This window comes from Rattus norvegicus, chromosome 10 (assembly GCF_036323735.1).
Source record: "Rattus norvegicus strain BN/NHsdMcwi chromosome 10, GRCr8, whole genome shotgun sequence".
Taxonomy (NCBI): Eukaryota; Metazoa; Chordata; class Mammalia; order Rodentia; family Muridae; genus Rattus; species Rattus norvegicus.
In genome coordinates, this window is record NC_086028.1 from 12,055,745 (window position 1) to 12,077,053 (window position 21,309).

The 21,309-nt window shown below is 49.1% G+C and overlaps 1 protein-coding gene across 2 annotated transcripts in view; it reads left to right on the forward strand.

Moving 5' to 3' along the window:
- The first annotated feature begins 64 nt into the window (after window positions 1-64).
- Nlrc3 (NLR family, CARD domain containing 3) overlaps window positions 65-21,309 on the forward strand; it is a 37,641-nt gene continuing 16,396 nt past the window's right edge. The window contains exons 1-6 of one of the 2 annotated variants that reach the window (XM_006245834.5): window positions 65-2,518; window positions 13,350-13,496; window positions 14,262-14,455; window positions 14,562-16,308; window positions 17,354-17,440; window positions 20,319-20,402. In XM_006245834.5, the coding sequence (XP_006245896.3) occupies window positions 13,435-13,496; window positions 14,262-14,455; window positions 14,562-16,308; window positions 17,354-17,440; window positions 20,319-20,402 (2,174 nt within the window). In that variant the 5' untranslated portion in view covers window positions 65-2,518; window positions 13,350-13,434. The remainder of the gene's footprint in view (window positions 2,519-13,349; window positions 13,497-14,261; window positions 14,456-14,561; window positions 16,309-17,353; window positions 17,441-20,318; window positions 20,403-21,309) is intronic. The other variant, XM_063270077.1, reaches the window with a different exon arrangement.

Consider the following 21,309-nt stretch of genomic DNA (forward strand, 5'->3'; position numbering starts at 1 on the left):
CTTTGCACGTGTTCTGACCTTGACTGCTTACTGTCCGCTGATGTACATCCCTAAGAACACATGCAGATGCCACTTGTTACTGTCTGCACAGGCACTAACTCCAGCTGCTGCTGCTCAGGGGAACAGGCCAGGGACAGTCTCAGTGTCACCTGGAGTGTCACAAGTGCCAGGCTGGGCCTGTTGGACCTACTGAATCAGCTTGCTTTGTTAACACTGACCTAGAGTTGTGCCAGGCCACGTCGAAAGAAAGATCAGCCAGCCATTCTTTTAGGAGCTGCAGTGTGGCTTGGTGATAAAGTATACCTAAGGTTCTGTTCAGTTCCTAGCACTACGAGAAAGCCATGACATCAAGGACAGATTCCTGGGAAGGATTTATGAGCTGATCTTAGAGGCCAGGGAGGTCAGAACAAAGCTTGGTGTTTGTGGAATGTGTCCTGGCCAGTCCTGCCCATGATTACCAGGCAGGCAGGCAATTAGAAGCCAAGTGCCATGGGTACCCAATGACAGATCCCTCAACCCCTAAACCTTCCCGCAAACACGCCGGCTCCCACATGATGGCACTGGGACCCTCAAGATGTATGGCTGCTTCACCCTTCGGTGATCTGAAGCCACATGGGCACTGGGACCACTCACTGAATAAAGTGAGGGGTCCTCTTCTAGAAGCCACCCTGCCTTTGTTTGGTTAGCACAAGAAGTACTTAGCCCCACGACAGAATGTGTGTTGAACACAGGGACATGGTGTGGGTGGACATGGAGGTCTGGGTAAAGTGACCAGAGCTCCAGCCTGTTCACTTCTGTGGTCCAGCCCTTGCCATGGCCTAGGCTGGTCCACCTAAAGCCGTCTGTGTTGAACCACAGTCGAGCTTGGATAAAAGACCACAGGGAAAGGCCCTGACTGCAGGCTGGAAGCTTCATACTCCCCATGTTAGGAAGAACTGAGCCTGCTAACTGCCCTGCTGCCCTGCTCTCGGGGAACAAAGTCTCAGAGTGAAGATGACCCTGAGAAATGTGTGTACTCGGGCATGTGTGTATGTGTATTCACACACACACACACACACGCACACACGCACGCACGCACGCACGCGCACACACACACCAGAATAGCCCATGTATGGGGCTGGTGGCTATTGCACCAGGATATTCCCTCAAGATTCTCAGGAAGGAGTCTGTTTCCTCTCCTGCCAGGTCCCCAGAGGAGGCAGGCTCAGCCTCTTGGGCCTCAGGTGACAGGTGAGTGTGACAGGCCCACAAGGCCCCTGTGGCGTCCAACGTCTGGTAGGCACCTGGTTCAGGCACCTTTGTTGTACTCCTTGGCCAGGACCACAGCCACCAACTCTGCTCTGTTTGCCTAGAGCCTCATCAGGCTCCTCATGGTCTGGCACTGTGTCCCAGCTCCTGGCTTGCTTCTCTGTGCTCAGTTGCGAAGGAGATGGGTAGAAGGTGTCCTGAAACAGTATTTCTCACCACCACCAAAATCCTACCCTCTCAGTGGGAAACGAGAACTAACGGTTCCTCCTGCATCCCTGCAGGCAGGCTGCTGTCAACACTGGAACTCAGTAGACTGTCACTCTGTGTGCTTGCTAAAGAGCCCCTGTCACACAACTCACTAAGAGCCATCACAGAAAATGGCTTCCCCCTGGTGCTAGGAGACCTTCTAAATAGTCCGTTTATTGCAAGCTTTTTGGCCCTTTGATGTCTCTGTCAGAGCAGGACGCTATGAGGCCCACCTCAGGGACAGAGTGACCTTCCTGCTGTGACCAGCTACGTGCTGCTGTTACAGGATCCACTGACTCGCAGGGAGACATAGGATAGGGCTAGGTCAGAAGTACTTTTGGGGTGAAAAGAATGTGGTCTAATAAGAGGAAGGTCATGGGGTATCGAAGCCTGGAAGTGCACAGGCATTCTGGCCTCACTGGCTGCCTCTTAAGCAGTGTGACCTAAACCAGGTGCTCACTTCCTCCCTGCCCCCTTGCTTCCCCACCCCCAACCTACTGACGGAGCCTGTTGTCAGAGGACAGAGGGTGACATGTCAACAGTTTTGGCACTGTACCCATCCTGACCACATGCTGTGGGATGCTCAGTCCCAGCATGGAGACCCAGCATCATTTCCCTACTCTCTAGACTTCTGGGGGATGTGACAAAACCAAGGAGGTAAGCCTGGGGCCAAGCGGCTCACCCATTTGTCGGCGAGGCTGTTAGCTTTTAAAACTAGACAGGAAGGAAGGTTGAGGTGGAGGACAGGAAGAGCTGAAGACCCGGAGCTGCAGTGACAGTGGGTGGACTCCTGGGGACTGCAGGATGTGGTGGGTCTGTCACTCCTCACCCTGGCGTGATCAGTGTGGTAAACTCCCCTGAGCTCTCAGACAAGGTTTCCTCGGCTCCGGACAAACCAAGGTCTCTGCCTCGGCTGGCCTGCCACTGACTACCCAAGGCCTTGAACCATGACCATGGCCTCCTGCTCACTGGAGAATGCAGGCAGAGCTCTTTAGCACCCTGGAGCAGCCACAGTGGCAGGAAGGTAAGTGGCACCCAGAGCACATTGGTGCAGGAGCGAGGGAGGACCCAGGAAGAGCTGGTAGGGAGGACAGACGCTCTTAAAGCCTGAGCTACACAGGGCACCAGGAGATTACAGAATGCTGAGCCCTGGGTGCCGGGCGCTCCTGGGGCTGGATGCCTCGGTGTCTGGTAAACTCAGATGTGCCCAGGATGGTGGTCCAGGACAAGTTCTAGGGGAGAAGGCCAGGCTCTCTTTTCTTGGTGACAGCATGGGAGGAGCAGGATGCACTGCAGGCTGTTACGAGTGAGACTGGAACCCTGCCCCCTCCCTGCCAGGCTGCGGACCCCAAGCAGGTGACCCTCTTCTTGTGCTCACCTGCAAGTGGGCTCACAACTCCAGCACCTACCTCAAAGGTCAAGGGAAGTGGTGCACACAGCTCCAGGCTCAGCTCCCAGCCGTCCCAGCCATCCCCCCTCCCCCAGAGCCACTCCTAGCCACACCCTGGGGTTGGTTAAAACTTGTCATTCTGAGACTGGTAACCCTTGGAGGCCTTCTGTTAGGGGTGCTGCTGCAAAGCCTGGTGAATGCTACACACAGGGAATGTTAGCTACGGTATCCCCATGGACAGGCTCCTAGGCCCTGGCGCTCCTCCCAGCGGCCCCCTCCCCCAGGCTGGCATTTCCTTATCCCAGTCTCACCTAAGCCACCCTGCAAAGGCTGTACCTACCTTCCTGCTGGGAGGGGAGATCCACCCGCCTGCTGGGACTCCCGGTCAGGGCCACGGTGTATCCTTAGGGCAGAAGTAACTTCTTCCTTCAGGTTGCTCATCTCAGAAGCCAGATAGCTGCTATGGTGCTAGGTCAGGCCTGGGGAGGGAGATGAGGGCAGAGAGTAAGTCACACAAAGAACCCAAGGTCCTGTGTGTGTGACCAGAGCTACCAACAGCTAGGTGGGGCAAGGCGGGCATTTGGGAAGGGGATCAGCAGGCTCAGCCAGGGAGAGGCATGAGACAGAGTAGGCTCCCCCAGACATGATGCTTTGCCAGAGCCCAGGAGCAGTGATCTAGGCCCTTCCAAAACATGGCGGCCTCATCCTCTTGTTCACTAGCTGCAATAAGGTTATCTGGTGGGCATCCAACTACAGAAGGCAGTGGCTAGCCCTGGTCCACGCCCTGACAATAAATACCTGAGCGGAAAGCACAACAGGCCCCTAGCATCCTGACCTTTGGCACGGACAGGCTGACATAGGACTACTGCTTCACTTGGTCCAACTACATTTGTATTTTTGCACAGTTGACAACTTCAGAAGTCAAGATGTACCTTACACACAGTAAGGTGAACTAGTGTGTTTAATCATTCCTTGGATCGATGTGTAGAAACTGGCACCTAGAGGTCCTTTGTGCTGCCTCTCAGGCAGAAGCAACCCCAAGAGTGACTATTTCACACCTATCATTTCAGATTGGTTTGTCCAGATTTCCCTGGAAATGGAATCCAGGAGCACATTCTTTTATGGCCAACTGTGCAGACATCTGTGTGACAGGCTGGGCCGGGTGCAGAATCTGTGTGACAGAATGGGGCCGGCGTGGGCATCTGTGTGACGGGCTGGGTCGGGTGCGGGGCATCTGTGTGACGGGCTGGGTCGGGTGCGGGCATCTGTGTGACGGGCTGGGTCGGGTGCGAGCATCTGTGTGACAGGCTGGGCCGGGTGCGGGCATCTGTGTGACGGACTGGGTCGGGTGCGGGCATCTGTGTGACGGGCTGGGCCGGGTGCGGGCATCTGTGTGACCGACTGGGTCGGGTGCGGGCATCTGTGTGACGGGCTGGGTCGGGTGCGGGCATCTGTGTGACAGGCTGGGCGGTTTGGTAGCGGTTTGTGCCCTTTCCACCTTTCCCTCGCTACTGTTGATGGGTATTGGTTGATTTTACTACTTTGGCTAATTCTGAATAAAGCTGTCAGGAACATTCTAGAACCTGTGGCTTGGTGGGAACTCATGCTTGCGATCCTAGATCTATCTTTTCCATCTACTTCAATGACGTTCCATGGTTTTTAAATGCAGAGGTCACAAACTTGTTGCTAATTTCACTGGATGTGATCGGTTTTGATGGTTGCTAGTATGCAGAAATAAACGGACTGTTTGAGAGCACTGACCCTGGGTCCAGAGCCCTGCCAAACTCAGACATCAGTTCTAGTCATTCGTTTGTGGACGATTTTGAATTTTCTGTGTCTAACTATAGCTGTGAATGTTTTAGTTTTTCCTTATTGCGATGGTTTCTTCTGTGTGTGCCTCTGTGTAGTCTGTATCTCAGGTTTTAGTTGTTTATTATATTATTATGATTATTAGTGTGGGTATCCCTGCGTGCATGAGGAGATCAGAGGACAATTTTGGGAATCAGTTCTGTCCTGTGGTCCAGGGCCAGCACGCTGGTTGTCATGTTTGTGTGGCAAGCACTTTAAACCCTCTAAGCCGCCCTGCCAGCCCCATCCTAATTTTTAAAAAAGCAAAACCATCGAACAGAATATGTCATGCTTGGTGAATAGAGCTAGGATTATACTCTCTCTTTGTATGATTTAAATATTTTAATGAACATGTATTACTTTCATAATTCCGTAATCAATCTAGTAAAGTGTAAAAAGCAACATTTGTTAGTGGAATTTGAGCAATTGAAGTTAATACAGTAAGAAACAATTCCTCAGTTCCACTACCAAACGCCTCCAGCTTTTTCCTGTAGAGAGAGAAAATGGTATCCTGTTATAGTTGTACTATTTTTAATTTTTTTAAGTAGCTTAATTTTGAAATATATGTGCACATAAGTGTCTATATCATAATATGCACATGTGCTTTTGAGTGTCCACAGAGGGCCAGAGAGGGAAATAGATTCCTTGAAGCTGGAGTTCCAGTTACAGGGGCTGTAAGCCACTTGATGTGGGTGCTGGGAACTGAACCTGGGTCTTCCGGAAGAGCACCAAGCCCTCTCAATCACGGAGCCATCCCTTCAGCCTCCGCATTCTATACCTTAAATTTTTTGGCATAAAAGTGTAAATGTGTTGTAAATCTGGGGTTATAGCTCATGGGTAGATCACCTGCTTACCACAGCCGAGACTCTGGTTGAAGTCCCAGCACCACACAACAGGGATTGTCATTAACTTAACGACACTCGAAACTATACATTTTGCATAGATTAGACCCTCACTAAGGTGTTTTGAACCTTTATGACATTAAAAGACAAAAAGTCTACTGTGAAGCCTGGCGTAGCGGCGAACCTTTAATCCAGCATTTGTAAGGCAGAGGCAGGCAGATCACTGTGAGCTGGGGGTTAGCTTGTCCTACATAGTGAATTCTAAGACATCCAGAGTTATATAGTGAGACCCTATCTCAAAATAAAGAGTACAGTATATGCATTACTCCAGTTAGACACGTCGAAGGCCTTACTTTACTTCAGGACCTCATAGTGTCGCGACACAGAATTGGACCAAATTTATTTTTATCAGTTAATCTCTCATTGAGAAGAATTTTACATTTTCACCCCCTTCAACTTTTTCCTGTAGCAAATGTTTTATGAGCATTCTTGTAGCTGCATTTATATGTCTAATTATTTAAGATAAAGTCACATGGGGGGGGCAGGGAGAAGGCTCAATAAGAACACTGGATGAGAACATGAATTCAGATTTCCAACATGCAAGATAAAAGTTAGATGTGGCTGTACTGTGGTGAGTGGAGGGAGGATGATGTCTGGGGCTGGCTGGCCACTAGCCCAGTTCTAGATTCAGTGAGAGACCCTCTCGCAAAGGTAGAGGCAGAGAGATAGAGCAGGACATCTGATGTCCTCTTTTGGTCTCAGCACATGCAAAGGCATCTGTACTCACCTGTCTGTGCATACATCGTATGTAGTGGTGAATTAGTTAATCCACTTTGGCTCCTAACCCACCCAAGAGCTCTCTGGATTTGCAAATGAAAGACGTGCGTGCACGCACACGCACGCATGCACGCACGCACGCACGCACACACCAGCTAATTTTGATGCGCCTTGGCTAGCTCTTCTTCCAATATTATGGCTCAACACCTTTTAAGTTTATATTTTATCTTTGCTGCCCTGTTACCTTCTGGGCAGTGCCACCCTCCCCCTTTCCATCACATTGCTGGATGTTTTCTCCCCTGCAGCTCTTAAGTCTGATCCCTCTGCCTCCATGGCATGGCGATTCTCTTATTCCCCTCTCTTTTGGTCCCTTGCCCATGCAATCTAAAAGTCCCGCCCTGACTCCCTGCCCAGCCAATCAATTGAGCCAGCTGGAAGCAGGTACCCTCAGATCTGGAAGCATGGCCTTTGGGAGCCAAAATAAGACAATGCATAAGAACCAATTCCCAACATCTCAATCTTTCTGTCTAAATTTTTAAAAAAGGTTTGTCTCTCAGATAAAATTTGGGCATAACCGCAACAATTATGTAAATTACACAGTTTGATATATAATTAACATCTAGTTCATCATAGTTATCAGTTAAAGTACTATTTTTTTTTTAAAGATTTATTTATTTTGAGTACACTGTCGCTGTCTTCAGACACACCAGAAGAGGGCATTGAATCCCATTACAGATGGTTGTGAGCCACCATGTGGTTGCTGGTAATTGAACTCAGGACCTCTGGAAGAGGAGTCAGTGCTCTTAACCGCTGAGCCATCTCTCCAGCCCCAGTTAAAGTACTATTCATCCTGACTGAAAGAGTTTACAATTCTATATCTGAGTTACGTCCTGACTTTAAATTGTATTACCATCTGAAAAACATCCTTTCTATATCATCTTCTTCAATGTTAAACAACCTGAGTTTGATTTGAGACTATAATTAGTCTTCAACCCCATCAGAAATCTGAGAATGAATTAAATATTACCGGAAGACATAGCAGGAAGCACAGAGCATAGCTCCCAAAACTTAACCAATTTGTAGAGACAGCTACCTAGATAGTCCCTCACTCCTCAAAATGTGGGAGCATCAGTCTTCAGCCTTCTGGCCCAGAGCCATCGGACAGGCCTTGAAATAAAGCAGGAACTACGAAGGATTGTTTACTTTGTCTTGGTAGAGCTAAGCTGTCGACTATCCCACACTGTGTGTCCCTTCTTGGACAGTATTTTTTGTCTGTAAATGAACACAGTAGTTTTTGTTTGGTGGCTATATTTTGCCATAAGTGGAGCAACTCCATATGGAGGTTTTGATGTTCAACTTCTTCTTTGAACCAAGAAGTGGGGTACTGTCAGGACCTGTCATGGTACTGTCATGTCTCTAGTCAAATGATCTTTAATAATGAATTAATAGTAAATGTCATATTCTGTGGCTTTCTGGTGTTTTTGAAGACTATATAAAATGTGTCTGAATTGTTAAGCCTTCATACTATCATGCACACATGTAACACTCACATCCACAAAAATTCAATTCCCGGGGCTGGAGAGATGGCTCAGTGGTTAAGACCACTGGCTGCTCTTCCAGAGGTCCTGAGTTCAAATCCCAGCAACCACATAGTGGCTCACAACCACTATGGTCTATTTGATGACAAGCTACAGTGTACTTATATACATAAATGAATAAATGAGGTTTTTAAAAAAATTCAATTCCCATTTGTAGAATTTTTAAAAATATAATCTGTTATCGATTCTTTGGCATAACTTTAATTTTTTTCTAACCTTATTTTTGATGATGTTTCTTTTTTTTTTTTTTTTTTCCGGAACTGGGGACCGAACCCAGGGCCTTGCGCTTCCTAGGCAAGCGCTCTACCACTGAGCTAAATCCCCAACCCCTTTGATGATGTTTCTTAAGCGTTTTAACCTACCTTGAAGCCCACCACCCCCCAGAGGTGGAAAAGAAAGGATATGGGGGAAGGAGACCTGTTTAGAAATGGTTCTTTGGAGCAATTCCCATCGGTGTGGTCTGGAAATCGGCAGTTCAGTTCACCGGTCAGCAGCGGCAGCTCCTTCCACTCATGCACACTTCAGGATACACCGCGGTCCTGTTAGCAACAGTGGTGACTCAACCTAGCAGAGACAGCCAGGCCTCAGCCTTGGCGTGAGTCAGTGGGAGGGACCCAGAGGGACACCGGGAGAAGTTCTTGGCTGTGCCTCTCTCAAGGAAGCAAAGATCAGCGAAGACTCTAGGTCCACAAGCATCGCACAGCTAGCTGTATCAGCAAGCCAAGCTCTGTCTCCATCGCTCCGTGGAGTCCTCTAAACCTTGGCAATTTCGCATCACGTATCCTAATCCTACTTTTTATTTCCCAGTCCTTTTATATCCACCCTTGTAATCTCTCCCACTGACCCCGCCAGGCAATGACCTGCTCGGTCAATCACAGCCTTCTCTTACACTCCCGTGGTGTCTCCAGTCGTTATGCCATATTTATATGACTCCATGCTTCGGTCTTTCCTGCCTCTCCGTCATGTACTTGTATGTCTTAGTGGCATTGGGAGCTGTGGTGTATCCCACAGTACACCAATTTGTCCACACATCTTTATGTGCAAATGTTCATTACAATGAGTCATTGGTCTGATTTAAGGCCTCTGGCTTCTGCTAGGGATCCTCACCAAGATTTCTCTCAGACATCCTGCTGTTGCCCAAAGTTGTGAAGATCCTCTGACTAAGAACCCACCCCTTCACATGCCTCATAGCTCATAGATACGGTAGCTGTAAGGGTGGGTCAACTCAAGGCCCTAGACGTGGGCCTGGGTGGTAGTTGAGTTTGTCAGCCTAGGTCTCCCCTGGGCCTCCCCTCCTCCAGGTGAGGGGCAGGGCCAGCTCTCTTTCATGTGGTTGAGGAGTGGGGCTGCCTCTCCTTTGTGTGTGTGTGTGTGTGTGTGTGTGTGTGTGTCTGTCTGTCTGTCTGTCTGTCTGTCTGTGTGGTGGCCATCAAGGAGTGGGGCTGGCTCTCCTGTGGCTAGATGAGAAGCCAGTCATGAGTAGAACTTTTTTTTTTTTGGTTCTTTTTTTTCGGAGCTGGGGACCGAACCCAGGGCCTTGCGCTTCCTAGGCAAGCGCTCTACCACTGAGCTAAGTCCCCAACCCCATAAGTAGAACTTTTAATGACAAATTACGATTTATAATTCTGGTTGAGAGTGTGTGTGGTCAAGTGGCAGAGTTTGCCTAGCATGCAAGAGGGGATCCATACCTGGCACTACAAAAAATATTCTATTATCTTCATACTAATTTGTGTTTCAACCACCTATGTGTTAAGATTGCTTGGTCTGGGGAGATGGCACAGTTGTTCTTGCTGCTTGTGCTGAGGACCCGAAATTTGTTCTCAGCTCACATCTACTTAGAACTCCAGTTCCAGGGCACCTGACACCTTCTTCTGGCCGCACAGGCATTGCACACACATGAACATAAGCAGGAAAAATATTCATAACACATAAAGTAAATATAAATAAATCTTAAGAAAAGATTCTTCACACTGCCACATCATCATGTGTCGTTTGTATTTGCCTGTTACAGGAGATTCATAGCTCAGTGTTTTTCCTGCTTGATTTATAGACTGTTTCTTTCCAGCATCTTAGCTACTTATTTCTAAGAATTATTCATTCTTTCTTTCTTCCTTCCTTCCTCTCTCTCTTTTTCTTTCTTCCCCTTCCTTCCTTCCTTCCTTCCTTCCTCCCTCCCTCCCTCCCTCCCTCCCTCCCTCTCTCTCTCTCTCTCTCTCTCTCTCTTTCTTTCCTTCTTTCTTCCTATTTGAGACAAGGTTTCTCTGTGTAGCCCTGACTGTCTTGAACTCAGTCTGTAGAGCAGGCTGGCCTTGAACTGAGAGAGATCTGCCTGTCTCTGCCTCCTGAGTGCTGGGTTTAAAGGTGTGCACCACCACTGCTGGCTGCTTGTATTTTTAAAAAAGCTTCCCTTGGGGACTGGAGAGATGGCTCAGTAGTTAAGAGTACACGCTGCTCTTCCAGAGGATCCCAGCACCTAGATGGCAGATCCGTGCCATTTGTAACTCTAGTTCCAGGGAACCAGAAGCTCTCTTCTGGTCTCCAGTCATACACATGGTGTACAGACATATATGCAGGCGAATCCCACCTAGATGAAAATACATTTTAACAATATTTATTTTGTATTCATGTGTATGCATCTGTGTGCGCAAATACCTCAGATGTCAGCAGGAGTCACAGGCAGGTGGGAGCTGGCTGAGGTAGATACTGAGAACTGGGCTCCGGTCCTCTGGAGGGGAATCAAGCATCCCTAACCACTGAGCTTTCCCTCCAGCCCCTCTTTTCTTTATCTATCTAGTCATTTCCTGTCTATAATGCTCTTGTCATCACTACCTGATCCATCTAATTTGTGTCTCCGTGTGTATTTGTCTGTGGATGCAAATGTGTGTAAGTGCACATGCCTGTGTGTGTAGGTGTGGAGGACACGTGCACGTGACTAGTCGCCTCAGAAACCCTTCTTGTTCCTTGTCCTTTACTAACATCGTCCCCTACTTTTCCCTACTCACAAGACAGGGATTCTGTCCAGTTTGTTCACCTTCATATTCCTCGTGTCTACAGCATATAAGAGACTCTCAGTAAATATTTCCTGGTAAATCATATCTGTAATTACACACTTGGAAGAATGAGGCAGGAAGATTCTATAAAGTAGGCACCAGGCTGACGGGGGCCACACGCAAGACTGTCTCATAAACCAACAAGCAACAAACATACTTGTAGGTCAGAGGCCAGGGAGATGGCTCAGTGGGCAGAGAGAGACACTTGCTGAACAACCACGAGGACCTGAGTTCAAGTCCTTAGCACAGACATAGCCAGGTAAACACGGCCAGGTGTACATCTATAATCCCAGCACTGTGGGGTGCAGAGACAGAAGGGTCTCTGGGGCTTTCTGGCTGCCAGCATATGTCCAGGTTCAGTGAGAGAGCTTGTGTCAGGGGAGTAACGTAGAATATGATACAGCAAGACACCTGACATCCTTATTTGGCCTCTCCACAGACATGTGAGCATACACCACACACACACCGTCAAACACTCACATACTTTCAATTTCAATTTTTTTTTCTTTTTTTCGGAGCTGGGGACCGAACCCAGGGCCTTGCGCTTCCTAGGCAAGCGCCCTACCACTGAGCTAAATCCCCAACCCCACTTTCAAATTTTACTAGGCAAATGAATGGACAAATAAAGAACATATATTCTAGTTAACAAACATTCCCTCCATTTTTTTTTTTTTTTGAGGCAAGGGCTTGCTATGTAGCCCAAGTTCTTCTCAAGTTTGTATTCTTTCTGCTCCTGCCTCCAAAGTGCCAGGACTAAAGCCATCCACCACTACACCCAGTGACCCAGTTTTCAAACCATGGCCTCCATCTTAGATCAACATCCATGCTTCCTAACCATGTGTCCTTAGGAAAGCCACCTAACCTTGGTATTTGGTCTATGAAATAGAAGCGGTAAAGAGGGTCTTCATTAAAAGTAAATGAGTGGGGTTGGGGATTTAGCTCAGTGGTAGAGCGCTTGCCTAGGAAGCGCAAGGCCCTGGGTTCGGTCCCCAGCTCCGAAAAAAAGAACCAAAAAAAAAAAAAAAAAAAGTAAATTGAGTGATGCAGACATGGAGGTATGCTGAGTGGGGGAGGGGATATTTGCCTTTGGGAAACATAACACATTAGCTGAATGGTGATAGGAATGGGCATTGTCCCCAAGAGGAAAAGAAAACTAACTAGAAATCTACCCAAATATTATACCCAGCAGTTCTATACAGGGTTGCTCCGGGAACACACACAGCAAAACTAACCAGAAATCTGCCCAAATATTATACCCAGCAGTTCTATACAGGGTTGCTCCGGGAACACACACAGCAAAAGCTGCTTGCCAGCACTGCTACAGGGAAGCGAAGACCGGTTACCAATGCAGGGATATTGTTCAAAGCAAGTGACAATTCAGAAATAAGAAGATAAAATATGGGGCTGGAGAGATGGCTCAGCAGTTAAAGGTACACACAAGAGTACATGCTATTCTTGCAGAGGACCAATGTTTGATCCCAAGCACCTATCATAACTACCCATAATGCCAGCTCCAGCAGATCTGACACTTTCTTCTGGCCTCTGTGGGCTCACCCATGCGTTTGCACAAATCCACACACACATAAACAAAATATGGCTCTCATTTTAAAACATGGAATTATTTCTACTGAAAAGCCGAAAGCTTGAAGAATTTAACAGAGGAGTGACACACCAAAAAAAAAAAATACTCAGTTTACTGACATCCGATGAAATATAAAAATTAATTCTTTTACACCAACAATTTTCAGAACAAGACTATTTTGTAAGTGCTTGGATGCAAGTAAGAAACCTTTACTTTCCAAGCTCTAGATGAGGAAAAAAATGTAGGGTTTTACTAGTGAAGCTATAAAAAGATCTGTGTATTAGCACAGATCCAAACATGCACCAGGCGTTGGCCCTGATCCCACCCCCGCCCCCCAACTCTCCACTTTGGAAAACTGCAAAAGCAAAAGCCAGAGGATCTTACAGGAGTGTGGAGAGTGGAACCAACCTCTGCCAGCCTTACATTCCCAGGTTAGTCCATCCTCTGCCAGCCTTACATTCCCAGGTTAGTCCAGCTCATTGGCCTTAAACATAAACACGGTACGTTAATGGTATCGACTCTCCAGCATGGCTATGGGTGGAATGGCCGTCCTTCTTACTGATGAATGTTAAACTGACACCAATAAGTTCAAAACCAGGAGTCTGTGACAGCCCCTCTTCAGCTAATCACCGAGAACCTGGGGCAGCCAGCACTGGCCAGATCGTTGGCAGTTAAGATAACCATTCCCAGGTCATCTTAAGCAGGGCCGCTGCCAGCATTGGACTGTGTTCTCTGCTTACCCCATCTCCCGTGTGCTTTCTTGTCTAGAACTATAAACTATGGGCGACTGGTATCTGCCTAAGAGTCCCCAAGGGACTGCTGTGGCCCCTGTACCCAGTGAGGAGGAACATCAATGGGACAGGCCGCAGGAGAGCTTCAAACAAGCAGCCGGCTGTGGCGAAGGAGTGTGAGCAGGTGGGACATGGCATGCGCTTTACCTCTTGCCGGCCCCGTATCTCTGTGCTCAGCAGTGAATGGTGCTTCCTGTAGGCCCAAAGCCCCCCAGCTTCAGGAAGGCCAGCCAAGCCAAGAGAAGAAGCTATACTGCTGCTCTGAGAGCTTCCCCCTTACCCTCGTTCTTTCATTTCCTTTTTTAAAAAATTAAAATACTCCTTTTTAGAGCAGTTTTAGGCTGGCTTACAGAGTGGTGATTGGGTACGGAGTTCCCACACACTGTTGCCTGCCCGGCGTACTCCCCATGCGGGGCTGAATTTGTTACAGTGAAGACCCTCAGGCTCTTAGCTTAGCTGACACAACATAACTGCACAAGTCCAGTCGACTCTAGGGTCCCCACTTGCATAGTGCAGTGGCACCCACCCACCCACCAATACAGTGTCACACAGAGCACAGGGTGTTTGTTTCCCCACCCTGGTCACCCCCTGACCTTACCACAGTCCCCTTCCACTCTCTGCCTTTCCCAGGGTGCTCATTGGATCGACTCATACACTGCTCCCTTCCCACACTGCTTACGTCACTCCTCCCAACAGTGTCGCCATTGCCAGGTCACAAATAAGGAAACCTAGTTGTAGTGAGGTGACACAGCCTGCCTGGGGTCACCCAGCTCGCAGGTGTTAGAGCTAGAGTCCAAGTCCTTTTCATTCGGCCCCTGCCTCTTTATTTTCCCTGGCCAGGAAACAGCAGAGGGTTCCCCAGGGTACAGTCTTGGCTCTGTCTTCACAGCTTCTGGCTGCAAACACAAGACTCCATGAGGAAGCAAGAGGTGTGGACAGACAGAGAGACATGCTGGGCCAAGAATGCTGGCTCCCCAGCTGAGCAGGTGAAAACTCTTGTGGATCTGTTGGCTGGGAAGGGCAGTCAGCTGCTACTGGCCTGTAACAAAATGCCAGATTCCCCAGTGGGATCTCAAAGCAATGGTAAGTCTTCCATGGAGGACGAGGGAGGCAGTCGGGGAAGTGCCTGAAACCTCTCACCTTGTCCTGTGCACCTCTCACTTTGCACCTTACCTCTTTTGTCCTGCAGAGTCAAGGCTACAAAAGCACTGTGAGGCTCTGTTGAGCAGGGTGGGAAATGACCCAGAACTGGGCAGTCCCTCACACCAACTGGCCAGCCTCATTCTGGTAGAGGGTCTGACAGACCTACAGCTGAAGGAGCATGACTTCACACAGGTGGAGGCCGCACGTGGGGTCTGGCGCCCTGGCAGAGCCATCACCCTGGATAGGCTCTTTTTACCTCTGTCTCGGGTGTCTATCCCACCTCGGGTGTCTGTCACCATTGGAGTGGCTGGCGTGGGCAAGACCACGCTAGTGAGGCATTTTGTTCGTTGCTGGGCCAGAGGACAAGTGGGCAAGGGCTTCTCATGGGTTCTGCCCTTGACCTTTCGCGATCTGAATACCTATGAGAAACTGTCTGCAGACAAACTCATCTACTCCATCTTCTCAAACGCTGGGGAAGCTGGGGCGGTGACAGCTCCAGATAGAGCCCTCCTGGTCCTGGATGGCTTGGATGAGTGTAAGACACCCCTGGAATTCTCCAATACCGTGGCCTGCACAGACCCAAAGAAGGAGATCCAGGTAGACCACCTGATCACTAACATTATCCGAGGCAACCTCTTTCCAGAAATTTCTGTCTGGATCACCTCCCGGCCCAGTGCTGCTGGTCAGATCCCCGGGGGCCTAGTGGACCGGATGACCGAGATTCGGGGTCTTACTGAGGAAGAGATCAAGGTGTGTCTGGAGCAGATGTTTCCTGAGGACCAGAACCTCTTAGGCCAGGTCCTGAGTCAAGTTCAGGCCAACAGAGGTCTGTATCTGATGTGCACCATACCAGCCTTTTGCAGGCTCACGGGGCTGGCCTTGGGTCACTTGTACCGCACCAGGCTGGCTGTCCAAGATGCAGAGCTGCCGTTGCCTCAGACCCTGTGTGAGCTCTACTCCTGGTACTTTAGGATGGCTCTTGGTGGGGAGGGGCAGGATAAAGGAAAGGTAAGCCCTAGGATCGAGCAGGTAATGCAGGGCGCTCGCAAAATGGTGGGGACACTGGGCCGCCTGGCCTTTCATGGGCTGGTCAAGAAGAAATACGTGTTTTATGAGCAAGACATGAAGGCGTTTGGAGTGGACCTCGCCTTGCTACAGAGCAGCCTGTGCAGCTGCCTCCTGCAGCGGGAAGAGACCCTGGCCTCCTCAGTAGCTTACTGCTTCACTCACCTGTCTCTGCAAGAATTCATGGCGGCTACATACTACTACAGTGCATCCAAGAGGGCCATCTTCGACCTCTTCACTGAGAGTGGCATGTCCTGGCCCAGGCTGGGCTTCCTCACCCACTTCAGATGTGCAGTGCAGCGGGCCACACAAGCCAAGGATGGGAGGCTAGATGTGTTCCTGCGCTTTCTCTCTGGCCTCTTGTCCCCAAGGGTCAATGCTCTGCTGGCCGGCTCCCTGCTGGCCCAAGGTGAGCACCAGAGCTACCGGAACCAGGTGGCTGAGGTCCTACAAGGCTTCCTCCATCCCGACACCGCAGTCTGCGCACGTGCCATCAACATCTTGTACTGCCTGAGTGAGCTGCGGCACACGGACCTGGCCCGCAGTGTGGAGGAGGCCATGCGGAGTGGGACCTTGGCTGGGATGACCAGTCCGCCACACCGCACTGCCCTGGCCTACCTCCTGCAGATGTCTGATATCTGCTCCTGGGAGGCCGACTTCTCCCTGTGCCTCAGCCAGCGTGTCCTCCAGAGCCTGCTGCCTCAGCTGCTCTATTGTCAGAGCCTCAGGTGGGTCTGGGGTCTGCGCAGGGAGTAAGGGCAAAGGAGAAAGACCTGGAGTGCGTCCTTGCTTCATCACGCCCCTTTCCCGGTAGCCTGCTGAGATTGCTAGAGTTCCACAGCTGGGCGCTAAACCATCGTAGCAACTGATCTAGTTCTAGAAGCCACAAGTCTGAGGTCAAGGCATGGGCAGTGCTCCCATGAAACCATGTCAGGAGGGCACATCCTGCTTCTGGAACACCTGTGGGCCAGCAATCTTTGCTGATCCCTACGTCCTCTGTCACATGACCATCTGCCCCAGTGTCCTGTCCACACCCAGCACTCATTTTTTCTATATGGCCATTATCACACTAGATTATAGGTCTGCCCTATGTCAGTGTGATGTCCTCTTAGCTATTACATCTGCGGTGAGCTTACATCCATGTAAAGCTATATTCTTGAGACAGCAAGGTTAGAATGTCAACATGGAAATACAACCTGACTGAGGAGACCCTCTGAGTCCAGGCATTGTGACTCAAACATGCAACCCCAGCAGTCAGGAGGCTGAGGTAGAAAGACTGCGGAGTTCTAGGACAGCCTGGGCTACACAGCAAGATTGTGTGTGTGTGTGTGTGTGTGTGTGTGTGCGCGCATGTGTAAAACAAAGACTGTGTGAGCCAGTCAGTGTTGACAGAAGTTTCACCCTCAATCACACTTGGAACCAATGTAGAGGAACAGATGTAGAAGGGTCAGTTAGGACCTGAGAGTCCTGAGAGTTGACATCCTCAGAAGTAAAGCTAGCCAACAGTGTTCCACACAGGTACATGGTGTACAGAGCTGCTGTGACAACACACTGCAAGTTGCCACCTAAGAGGAACAACACAGCTCCCAGGAACCACCTCAGGCTACCTCAGATTACCTTAGGTTACCCCACAGGGAAGTCTGGGCACCATGAGTGCGCGAGTCTATAGGTCGGAGCTGAAGCAGTAGGACTACAGTGGGGTTGAGAGGCGGTGGAGGTCTCGCCCTGCTCACAGGCTGCAGGACCACTCACTGTCACCGTTCCTCTGCCCAGGCTGGACAACAACCAGTTTCAGGACCCTGTGATGGAGTTGCTGGGCAGTGTGCTGAGTGGGAAGGACTGTCGCATTCAAAAGATCAGGTAACACAGCCCCCAGCGACCTACCTGCTGCATCGGCTTAGGGCATCTCATCCCTTTCTGTTCAGGTAACCAGTGGCACCCCAGGAACGGGTAGGTTTTAGTGTGTGGCTTAGAATGCAGTCTGCCCTTTTCTCCCCCTTTTTGGAAGTGCCAAGGGATGGGGTGCCCGGCCTGTGAGAAGAGGGGAGTGACCAGGGAAGGCTGGGACTCTGTCAAGTCCTCAGTACGCTGCCCTGGCTCCGGTATCAGTTTCTGGATGCTTCTCTCAATATTTACTCTCTGATAATATTCTGAGCACAGGATTACATCGTAGGCAAGACTTTAAAAGCTTAAGGCTTAACTTTTAATTTAAATACATTTTAAGTTGAAATTTTAAACATGTTCTTAGGCTTATGTGTATGAGTGTTTGGCCTGCTTGCTCTTTGTGTCCACAGGCGTCAGAAGACAGTGTCAGATCTCCTAGAACGGGGAGTTGAGGATGGTTGTGAGCCAGTGGGTGGATGCTGGGAATTGAACCCAGATCCTCTGCAAGAATAAATGCTCTCTCTTAGTAGCTGAACATTCTCTCCAGCCTCAAAATCTTTTTTCTTTTTTGACATGGGGTCTCTTGTAGTACCCTTTTGCCTCAAACTCACTATATAGGTAAGGTGATCTGAGCTTCAATCCTCCCGAGTGCTGGGGTTTCAGCGAGGTCCCATCAGACCCAGTCTGCACCACGCTGGGCGTGGAACCCAGGTGTCCTGCATGCCAGGCAAGCGCTTCACTTACTTGAGCTAATCCTCAGTCTGTTTTCAAAAACTTAAACCTAAAACGTTGTCTTTAGCTGGGTGTGATGTACATGTCTATGATCCCAGCACTCTCGAGGCTGAGGCAGGAGGATTGCCTGGACTACACACAGTGAGGTCCTATCTCAAATAAAATCAAGTCGCATTGCTTACATTGTAATCAGAGAAAAGTCTGTATGCTGACTTAAATGCTTGTGAAATGTCTACACTTTCAGACCTAAGCAACGCTTGGGCTCATGGATAGGTCAGTGTGGAGATGGTAGGAAGGTTCTGGAGAACTGCGGAGTAATTTAGAGAAGAGGCTTAGGGAGTGAGGCCGGGGCTGGCTGTGCCTTGTGAGTGAACAATGAAAATGTAACCTCTGGGAGAGAGATGGTCTTGACGGCTTCTCATGTCGGTGCTGTGACTTCCATAGGTAACTCTAGGCCCTCAGCACAGGACAAAATAGCCAACATTTAGTGCTGCTTAAAACGAGGCTCAGAAGTAACTCTGAAGACGGCCAGGCGTCTCTTCTTTGCTTATGCTTTTTCCTCAGTGACATGCGTTTACAACGTCCACGTCACTGCAGAGAAACACGTAAGGCTGCTTGTGAGATACTATTTTTACAGGATAAGTCCTGGGCCAACAAGAGTGCACTGGTCTTCAAACATTTTGATGGTGGAGGGCAGGGAAAGGAGGCCTTCTGTAGTCCAGGCTGGCCTTGAACTCAAGATCCCAACCCTCCAAGTTCTAGAATAGGTGTCTACTATTACACTTGGCTAGTATTCAAAGGTATGTATGTATGTATGTATGTATGTATGTATGTATGTATGTATGTATGTATTTATTTTTGGTGTCACTATGCAGTCCTGGCTGGCCTAGAACTCACGTGTAAACCAGGCTAGCCCACAGAGACAGGTCTGCCTCTGCTCTCCTGGTGTTGGGGTTAAAGGTGGGCACACTATGCCTGGCTCAGATTTATTTTTAAGTGGTGGAGTTCATTGAAAAGCAGCGAATAAAATGCACAAAGTGGGAACTGTTGGCACTCGGGGAGCTTGGTCCCCTTAGCTTCCCTTCGCCTTCCTGGTGGCCTTAGTACCAGAATCTCAGACACTTTTGGAAGAGACTTGATGCAAACACTGCAGGGGGTGTCGTGGAGAGCTCTATCCTAGGCTGCTGCCCACAGAACTAAATGATTCTCAATTCCTGCCCCGCTTCTGACAGCGGACACGGGAAGCAAGCATCCACTGTGTGCCTCGGAACACCCTCCCAGGCACAGAAGGACGAACCTTTTTTAAACTTGAAAGTTAGTAATTCTGCCACGTGCCGTTTTGTCCTAGGGGAAGGCTAGTATCGATGGTCTGCTCAAACCAGGTTGTGCTAGTTTAAGGAAACTAGTTTGTGCTGGATTCTCAGCACTGTGCATTTTTCAGGAACTTCATAAATGGAGGATACCTGGAATTAGCCATGGCTTGGGGTATTTGAACCACAGAAACCTGCACCGGCATTCGATATTTTGTTTTTTCTTGAGGGCCACATGGACATTATGCCACTAGATAGGGTCAGCAAATATAATATCAGCAAATCCAGTATAAAACATTTTACTGCCTTTATTGCACCCCTCTTCCTCCCCCCCCCCTCTCTCTCTCCCTCTCTCCCTCTCTCTGCTGTATAAATGACACACCACAGCACATATGTGGAGGTTAGAGGACAGCTGTAACAGTCAGTTTTATTTGAATTCTGGAGATCAAATTTAGGTTGTCAGGCTTGGTACCAAGTACTTTTACCCTCTCAGCCATCTTCCTGGCCTCAAATCCAAGACGTGTATCATTCAAACCCTTGTCTGCGCATTTGTAAAGGAAGTGTTATGCACGGTGTTAGACGGATCTCCTTTGGGCCCCTTTGTCAGGGTGAAGGCCACCTGGCCCACTCTGACTCTATCTTCCCAGGCTCAGGTCTTCCTGTCCCTGACTTTCTGCTCCACAGTCACCTTGCCTCTGCTTACATCCACGAGAGTGATGCTGGGAAAGCAAGGGTTAATCGCGAGCCTCATCAACAAAGAGAAGGCACTGGGTCACAAACCTGAAATAAGCACTCTCCCTCTTCTCCCGCAGCCTGGCTGAGAATCAGATTGGTAACAAAGGAGCCAGAGGTCTGGCCAGATCCCTCCTGGTCAACAGAAGCCTTGTCACACTAGAGTAAGTGGGACACTCAGGGCCCCTGGAGTAAGAATTTTAAGCTGTCTACGATAGATAACAAAATGTTCTATTTTACTGACAACAACGATGGACTGGGTGTTAGATGTATTTTATACTTTGTAAATTACAAAATGCCAATGGTTATGCTGAACTTATATTTGAGAGAACAGCTCTTTTTTTTTTTTTTAAATTTGGCAGAAAGGGTGAAGCGTAGACTGTTGTCTCTATGCAGGTGAGGGCTGGCCCCGGGTGGGACAGGGCCTATGACTGGACGGTGAGGAAGTGGGGTGGGCATAGAGTTTTGGTAAGGGAAGAGAGGGGAGAACCAAGAGGAGGCAAAGAAGGACGATCCCAGATTCATGTGGCCTTAAACAGCCGCAGGTAGTTATGATGATTTCTTAAGGGATGGATTTCATAGGCCAATTGATCTTATCTAGGTGGGCGGTTTATGTCATTATCAATTGGCTGTGAGTTTATTGTGTAGACGTTTTGTGGGGTTTGAACTTACTGATATAAATCTGATTGCTAAAAAAGAAAAGAATTTTAAGCTGTTTTAAACTGTCTCCCATCTATGGCATATCTTGAATTTTCTCCATCCTTTCTCCCACTCCCACACTCAGCCCATTTAGAGCAGTCAGTGGCTGAGCTCTTGCAGACCAGGTGTCTGAAGGACAGCCGAGAAAGTGAAAGTCACTGACATCTCTTGAACTTCCTTTCACCAAACACTTGATTTCTGACCCTGACCTGGAATCGTCTTTGTCATCCCCACACTTAGCTTACTAGACCGTCACATCCTGTTCCTTTCTCTCATCATGGGGGGGCTACTTTGGGGAACGAACACACACACACACACACACACACACACACACACACACACACACACACACACCATGGGCTTTTCTACCCA